At 46.2% G+C, this 9,109-nt stretch overlaps 2 protein-coding genes across 2 annotated transcripts in view; both read left to right on the plus strand.

Moving 5' to 3' along the window:
• The window catches only part of ZBTB21 (zinc finger and BTB domain containing 21), a 39,289-nt gene that overhangs the window by 24,147 nt on the left and 6,033 nt on the right, over positions 1-9,109 (plus strand). The gene's annotated exons all lie outside the window — the stretch shown is intronic.
• Positions 8,424-9,109, plus strand: part of C2CD2 (C2 calcium dependent domain containing 2) — a 69,942-nt gene continuing 69,256 nt past the window's right edge. Inside the window, exon 1 of the mRNA XM_014524646.2 lies at positions 8,424-8,451. Within this exon, the coding sequence (XP_014380132.2) occupies positions 8,424-8,451 (28 nt within the window). The remainder of the gene's footprint in view (positions 8,452-9,109) is intronic.

The following is a 9,109-nucleotide window of genomic DNA, read 5'->3' on the forward strand; positions in this document are numbered from 1 at the left end:
CTGGCCAAGGGGGACCAGCAGGCATTGGGGGAGTCCCTTGTTCCCCTGAGCACTACCGGGAGTAGCGAGGAATAACGGCCATAAGTTGACCAAGAGTAGATTCAGGCTAGATATCAGGAGGCACTACTTCAATCAGGGCAGCTAGGATCTGGAACCAACTTCCAAGAGAAGTGGTGCTCACTCCTACCCTGGGGGTCTTCAAAAGGAGGCTAGTTAATCACCTAGCTGGGGTCATTTGACCTCAGCATTCTTTCCTGCCCATGGCAGGGGGTCAGATTTGATGATCTGCTCAGGTCCCTTCTGACCCTACCTACTATGAAACTATGAAGTTAGAGGGTATATGATGCACTGAGGTGGCTGTTGCTACCCTGAAAAGAAGGGTATTCACAGGTTTTAGCCTAGACTATTGCTTCTAATGGGGCAGAAACTTCTCAAGTGCTCTCCATCTATTTTATCCAATGATTGCTGGATGTGAGGTACAGTGTTTTAACTGCAAGAGGAAGACTGGAGAAGGGACTGCTTAATGTCTAACCTATATAGTCATGGTTAAAGCACTGTGCTGGGAAGCAGGAGATGTAACTGTAAATTCCCTCTGTATGAGGTAGGGGACCTTGAACAAGGGCCTCTTGCTAGGTGAACGCCTTAACTACTAGGCTAGAAGGTTAAAATATGGGAAAAGTCCCCCTCCATCTCCATGTTGTTACACGTGCAGCCATCCGGGATGATACTATTTTGCCAGAAAGTGAAAACAAATCACAAACTGTGTGTAAATGCTAAACATGGCACTTGTGCAGTTGGGAAGTACCATTTGGGCATGTAAAGTGAAATAGGATCTAGCCCTTATGATATGTGCACATTACATCCCTGGCATATCCAAGGAATGACCCTCTGAAACTTGCTCTGCGCCAAACCTGCAAATGTTAAACTTGCTTCAGAGGTGCCCCACGGAGTCACTCTAGAGCATGCTGGAGCAGAGGTCTTGAGAGCAACTGCAGGAACCAAGGGATGCCCCTGGTGTACCTTTGGTGTGCACAAGCATGAGGTGGTGGGCAGGGCATGCTGAGGAGTGTTTGCCTTCAGATACACCATGGATACTATCCCCATTGCCTTCAGACACACCATGCTCCATGCAGACACTGTTCCCATTGCTGCTCTTCAATGAATGATCTTCCTGAGTACATTGATATATTCTACTAATTAAAAGTAGGCTTACTACACGTGCTCCTTCTTGGGAGCAGATTTGCTCCCAGTGGGAGCAGCCTAGTACAGGGCTGTTCCTGCCACACTCTGCCCCCCTGCAGCAGCCAGTGGGAGCTCCAAGCTCCCCCTGGGTTCTAGCCTGGGGGCTGGCAGGGAACACGGGCCAGTCCCCATGTGCACAGGGCCAGAAATGCTCTGCCAGCTGCAGTAGCAGCTGTTTCTTGGTCCAGTACACATTGGGAAGAGTCCTGATGTGCACAGGGCTGGGAGACAGCTGCTGCTGCAAAGCTTTCCTGCCCCGTGTGCATGGGACAAGATCTGTGTCCGGTGGGGGTTCCCTGTACAGCCCGTGGCTGTCTGGGAGCTGTCCCAGTCTGGGGGGAGGTCCCGGCCAGCCCCGGGCTGCATGGAGCACTCTAGCGCCTACACATGCACTACAGGTAGTTTACTACTGCCCAGTAGACTAATTTACTGTGCAGTAAACATGCACACGTGTAGACAGTGATGCCTTACAGTGCAGTAGATTAGTCTACTGTGCAGTAAAGCGTCTCTTGTAGACACACTGGCTTATTCATATAACTTGATATTCCACATGCACACAAGCATGATAAAACAAATGCTGAAATGCTCAGAAAAAAAGACAAATATTGAAATGTTTGCTTTGAAATGGAAACCTGTATAACTGGTAGTGACTGTTACCCAGAAATGACAGTAGGCATTAATGAGTTATTATCGAAAATTAAAACAGGATGGTAGATAAGGTACACAGCTGCTATCCTATTGACTGGTGCTGCTTGCTGCTGCTGTAACATGATAAGAAGCAAGATTCTGAGAATTTAGCTTTTCTTAACTGAGTGATTCCCAGCTCGCAAAAAGACAGGAGAAATGAAACAGCTCCTTGATTCAGCACTCTTGTTTGAGGGAGTAACAGTGGCAGTGTTTGATCTATGCCACCTGTATTGCTATATAAAATGTGATTTTTCTAGAAACCATGTTCTACACCCTGATTTTCAACCAGGGTGCTGTGGCACCTTGGGGTCCTTGAGATCCTTTCAAGGGTAAGTTAAGTGTGCAAACATGATTCACAAGACAAACCCAGAGATTCTGACTTGTGGTCTGAGTTCTTTGCCAGAATTATTTAAGAATTGTTCTTCTGTCATCAAAAATGAGTGAAAACTAAAAGCTGACACTTTCCAAGGTGTGCCTTGAGTTTAGAAAGGTTGAGAACCACAAATCCCCCAGTCTTTTCTCAGGCAAAGTTTCCATGAGCTGGAAGGACACTGGCATCTTAATGTTGTGGTTTAAAAATAAAGTATTAAACAATGTGTTAATATAATATATTGCCATCCCATAAACAGTTTTTCTGTCTCTATTTTTAACTTTTCATTTGCATGAAAGCATGTAGTATTAGGAGATAAGCATCCCAAAAACTGGTGCTAAACAATTGCCTTGACCGAATATGTAAAAGTTGAGTTGCTGCCATCTACAGGGCTTCCTCCAAAAGACAAAGAACAGCTACTTGTGGGAAAATCAGAGATAAAATGTGAGACCTCAGGCAATTAGGTCCACATAACATACTCAGATTCTTCATAGTTTCAGCTTTCATTTAAAATAAAATCTTTCTAGCACTCATAGCTACAATGCTAATATTCTAAATCTGACTGGGGTATTGATTTGAAATGCCACTTCAGTATGCACATCAGTTATTTAATCAATATGTGGACAGTTGGGAAATTGAGTATGAGTGAACTCCACTAGTTAAGAACTGGAAGGTTCAGCCAGTAAGGAAATGCAAATAAAAGGAGCCCCACAAAGACAAGGAAATGGTAAAGAAAGGGATAAAGATGAATAAGGAAGGAAAACAAAGGGCAGAAATAGCAGTAGGCTTACAAGAGACTACATTGAAAACTAAAAGGGAGCATGCTAAAAGCAAATGCAACAATAAGTTACTGAGCAAATCAAAATCATTGAGTTAGTACATACAAGCCATGTTCTTCCCTTTATTTTTTCCAAACCTGCTGATGTTACCCCCTGGTAATTTCCCTATTTGATACTGGAAGCATTTACTTTTGCACTTATATTTCTGACCACCAATAAATTTGACAACCCTGACATAGAGTAGAAGGAGATGTTGAGGTTAGAGGAAGGAATAGATAAGTCTGGATTCCCTATGTCATGGAGATTGTGGGAAAAGAGAAAATATATAGTAAACTACTGCACTTCCACCCCATTCATCTCCTCCCCCAAAATCCTGTGAGAGGGGCAAGAAGGTGATTGAAGACCTGTTGTAATCTAGTCTTCCTAAAAATTGTAACAGAGGGCATTACCCACCTCTAAAATGCTGTTTCGAAGGGTGTCTTTCCAAAATGCTCATCTCCTACTGAGAGATCAGTTCTCATGTGCTATTTATAGGGACCTATTGGAGTCAAGAAGGCAGGCAGCTGACTTTGTGGGCCGACCATGGGGTTGGCCACCATTTTTGCAGGCTTATCATGGCAGGGCCCCACCCTTGCCACTGACTGGCCAATAGGGCTGTTCATTATGTGACCCCACTCCTCGCCACTGATTGGCCAAAAGGGCTATCTGTTGTGTGGCCCTGTTTCTTGCTGGCTCCTCACTGATTGGCTGAGAGGGCCAATCAGCCCTCTCAGCCAATCAGTGGTGAGGGGATGGCTGCCATCTTGGCTGTTGCCCTTGATGCTGGCAGCTACCTTCCCTGGCAGACCAGGCTGGGCTGCAGTGGCCATGAGGACTGCTGGCTCCTACTGGGGAGCCAGCATTTTCTTCTTAGTAAGTCTTTTTTATTATTATTTCACAGACCATGCCTGATTTCACAGAAAATGCGGTTTCTGCAAAATCCACAAAACCACAAATTGAGCAGATCCCTATTTAACAGAGATGGCACATGCTAAGGGGAGATTTTCAAAGGCATAAAGGACAATGAAAATCAATAGCATTTGGGCATCTGACTCCTATGTTTGCATGTGAAAATCTTTTCTATCCCAATATCTTTATTTATATTCCTACTTTTTAAACACAAATTGAAGCTATTATTGTTCTTATCATACATTCTGGCTTTTGCACTTGTCTATGCTACCATAATTCACTGTACTAGAAACTGTTTTGTCTTCTGAGCATGTATGTAGAACACTTTGGAGTATTGATCCAAACAGTCTGTTTGCATGATCTGTGTGCAAAATCTTGTTTGAATTAGTCTAAGTAGCAGTTCAATTTGCACTCAACAAGGAGAAATACAAAGTGCTGCACCTAGGGAGGAAAAATGTCCAGCACACCTACTGCCTAGGAAATGACCTGCTTGGTGGAACGGAAGCGGAAAGGGATCTTGGAGTCCTAGTGGACTCCAAGATGAACATGAGTCGTCAGTGTGACGAAGCCATCAGAAAAGCTAATGGCACTTTATCATGCATCAGCAGACGCATGACAAACAGGAGGTGATATCACCAAGGAGGTGATACTTCCCCTCTATCAGGCGCTGGTCAGACTGCGGTTGGAATACTGCGTTCAATTTTGGGCGCCACACTTCAAGAGAGATGTGGATAACCTGGAGAGGGTCCAGAAAAGGGCCACTCGTATGGTTAAGGGCTTGCAGGCCAAGCCCTATGAGGAGAGACTGGGGCACCTGGACCTCTTCAGCCTCCACAAGAGAAGGTTGAGAGGCGACCTTGTGGCTGCCTATAAGTTCATCACGGGGGCACAGAAGGGAATTGGTGAGGGTTTATTCACCAAGGCGCCCCCGGGGGTTACAAGAAATAATGGCCACAAGCTAGCAGAGAGCAGATTTAGACTGGACATTAGGAAGAACTTCTTCACAGTTCGAGTGGCCAAGGTCTGGAATGGGTTCCCAAGGGAGGTGGTGCTCTCCCCTACCCTGGGGGTCTTCAAGAGGAGGTTAGATAAGCATCCAGCTGGGGTCATCTAGACCCAGCCCTCTTTCCTGCCTATGCAAGGGGTCGGACTCGATGATCTATTGAGGTCCCTTCCGACCCTAGAATCTATGGATCTATAAGTAGCAGTTCAATTTGCACTGTTAGCTGCAAGTGAAGGGATGGTTCAAGTGGTTCTCCCACTGCAGCCCAGCATTTCAATTCTCTCAAAATCCATTGCTTTTGGAGGATGTTCTTGAAATTGTTGGGCAGGTATCTAAAAAGCTGTGTAACTGAAGAATACTAGTGAGGATATGGAGCTGAGCTGTTGTGGTCCAGAACAGGAATCAGCACAGCTAAAGTGGACATACTGTGCCATTTGTGCTTAAATTGGGTGTTTCATCAGCTCAGTTGATAATGTGATGATACACATATTAGCTTCCAGTGAAGTCACCAGTGTAAGCAGTATGATGTGGCAATAACTCTTTCTAAACTGTAAAGGAATTAGAACAGAAAAATAAATTGTAAAATTAGGGAATCACAAATTCAACTTGACAAGAAATTTCCTTTTGAGGGAATCTATCTAAGCCTGGGGAGGAATTAAATGCTTCTCTAAGAACTGTAACTCAAAGCTGCATTGCAGAGGCAATTCCTCTGGGAAACAGATGCCCTTACACACATACTCTCACTCCCCAAACAGGATTCATGACCAAGAGGACAGAGTTCTATTCCTGGAGCTGCCATTGACCTGCTGTGTAACCAGTGACAAGCCACTTTGCCTTTCTGTTTTCCCTCCTAACCTTTCTGGTCTATTTAGACTGTAAGCTTTTCAGGGCAGAGACCATCTCTTGTTATGAGCTTGTATACTTTTGTAGCACAACGGAGCCCTAAGCTTGCCTTGGGACCTTTATGTGCTACTGGAATACAAATAATAAATAATAATAATAGGGATTTGTGTTTACTGTGATCATGCCAGTTATGACCTGTACACTTCCTGGACCTGCAGCCCTGTGCTCCTGCAAAGCTGATGGTTCTTAAGGACTACAGAGCTCCAATAAGAGACGCCACACTCCCTATCCCTCAGCACATCCATAGAGATGATTTTACTCCTTCCTTCTGAGTGGGGCTGGTCAAAATGTTGAGGGGAGCTCTGTTTTGCTGTTGCTTTTCTTTTTACAACCACCTTACGGAACTGTAGCACAGAGTAGTGAGGCAGCTCATTTGAGAACCCCATGCCCTTGTACACAAACCGGCACTCCACAAACAGGTTGGGTTTTTTTTTTTAAGTTGACATTTTGCCAATACAATTTTTGAGGACGAACCAAAAAAAATGGGCAGAACTGTTCCTGATTTTGCACTCTGCTCCTTCTGGTGTTGTGCTGACAACATCTGATGAAATGTGCTTGAAAGCGTGTATAATATATATATATATATATATATATACATATATACACACACACACACACACACCTCATATATATCATATATATGATGTGTATATATATAATCATACATGCTTTCAAGCTCACTTGATGAAGATAGATAGATAGATAGATAATACAAGCTTTCAAGCTCTTTCATCTGATGTTGTCAGCAGAAGACCAAAACAAGCAAAGCTCAAAATTAGGAACAGTTCTGCCCATTTTATTTTGTTCATCCTCAAAAACTGTATTGTCAAAATGTCAACTTAAAACAAACAAAACTGTTTGTGGAGTGACAGTTTGTGTTCAAGGGCATGGGGTCTCACACACACACACACACACACACACAGTTTGTGTACAAGGGCATGGGGTCACACACACACTTAAGGGGGCTGATCGGGAGGGAGGAGATGCAGTTGCACCCCTCCCCATTCCCCTTTGATTCCTGCCCCACCCAAAGTTTAAAACCAGCTGCCTTGGAGGGGTGGCAGTATTTCTATTCAGGCAGTGCTGAGAGAGTCAATTGACTTTGTGGCTCATTATCATATCTCTGATTTTTTTTCTATACTCTTCATTCCATCCACTAATCAAGTTATCTTTTCTTCTTCAGTTCTGCTGTCCACTGCTGCTTTTGGTAATGTAGCTCCTATCTCACAGCCCTGCAGGCTGTTTTTAACTCTAGCTAAAAAAATTAACTCAGGTGTGGAAAAAGCTTTCAGTGAGGCTTTGGAAGCACTGTCAAGACGCTCAAGAAGGCTTAGTTTTTGTTTTATGGAGAAAGAGATGTACCTTTAATTTTAGTGACTCCAGGACTAATGAAACCACATCTTTGATTATTTTTGCCTACTTTTGTTATACGTAATATACGATGTAGCAAATTAATGCATGTTCCAATACAGTTTTTTCTTTTGCTTCTTTCTTGAATGGAATAACATAGGCCCAGGGCCCCTAACATAATAGTAATGCATCTAATTCCATTTTACCTGGAGAAAAATGTGCAGTATGTTCTATGTGGTGATGCACCACACCGTCTGCACCCCCCTTTTCAAAATGCTAGATCCACTCGTGTCTACTTTGATTAGTCTGTAGGGTGCAAATCTACTCTGCCTTCTGGTTGTGTTATGGCCTGGGAGAGGCTCTGTAGGACTGAGGCTGCCACAGGATCACAGTCTCTTCCTGGGGTGCATCTGGGGGAGGATGCACTGGTGCACTTGCACCCTGCTTTGATTCTTGCTCCACCCAAAGTTTAAAACTAATTGCCTGGCAGTAGCAGCAGCTTTTCTAGTCAGGCTATTCTGAGGGAGTCACTTGGGTGCGTCCCAACGAGTGCACATGTGCAGAGGCATGTGTTTCCCACGGGACAAATAGCAGTGGCACATACAGCAGCAGCAAATATTTGTGCCAGTGCTATTTGTCCCCAGGCATGCCCCTGCACGTGTGCTCTGCCGTGTGGCAAATTGACTCAGGCAAGTTAGGGAAGGCTGGGGCTAGCACCTGTGCTGGCCCCAACAACCTTGTCCGGGGTACTGGGAGCCTCCCAGGGCGGTAGTGGCACTGAGCCGACCTCTCAGAGCCTGGCTGGCATCCAGAGTATAGCTCTGGACAGCCAGGATCTGTTTCTGGTGGCGTATGCTGCTGCTGCATGCACCATGCGCCTTTTTTTTAATCAGCTTTTTTCTTTTTTTTATATTGGGATCTCCCGGTGTCAAAAAAACCTGTCATGCTGCAAATTACTGCAGCGAATGGGTGCACATGTGGTTTGCAGCACCTCAGATAGGTTTGAGGCACCGCAAACTGCATGTGTGCACTTGTCAGAACGCACCCACTTGAATTCATTAGTCAATAAAGACTTTTTGGGCCAATATCAATGGCCGATTATTAACCAGCAATATCAGCCTATACTGATTTGATTGCTGATATGCACCTTGGAGAGCAGTGTCCAGTTGGTAAGTCACTTGGGAAGAAGGGGTGTGGGGGGAAGGCACCATCGAGGCCCCTGTGGTAAGGGAGGGAGTGGGGCTGGGGCAGGCGCTGCCTAGCTGGGGCAGGGCAGGAAGTGGGACAGAGCCTGGTTGGCTCGTGCAGAGGGCGGCTTCCACTGCTGCGCGCAGCTCCAAGAGAGGCACGGGGCGCATGTGCCCCCCTGGATCTGTGCATGGCGCAAGGGCAGGCTGCCTGCCGCACACTTGTGGCCAGGGCTGCTCCAGCCTCTTCCTGGCAGCTGCACTCAGGTCAGGTGGGGGGGGCAGGGTGGCCAGTGGTGGCGCTGGGAGGAGGACCTATGGCAAATTTTGAGGTGGCTTTAGCCCCCCCGCAGTTTCCCTCCCAGTACCACTGCCACCACCTGCCCCAAGCGCAGCCTCCAGGAAGAAGCTGGAACAGCTCCGGCCCTGAGCACACAGCAGGCAGCTTACTCTCACCATGTGCACAGATCCAGGGGGCATATGCCCTCCCCCCATGCCTCCCCTGGGGGTGTATGTAGAGGCAGGAGCTGCTCCTCCCTGCCCCCCTGCGGCCTCTGGATGGGCCACCAGCTCCACTCTGTGCCCTGCTCTGACCCAACTGGGTCGTGCCTGCCCCAGCCCCATTCTCTCCCTTACCGTG

The sequence above is a fragment of the Alligator sinensis genome, unplaced genomic scaffold (assembly GCF_000455745.1).
Source record: "Alligator sinensis unplaced genomic scaffold, ASM45574v1 scaffold840_1, whole genome shotgun sequence".
Classification (NCBI taxonomy): Eukaryota; Metazoa; Chordata; order Crocodylia; family Alligatoridae; genus Alligator; species Alligator sinensis.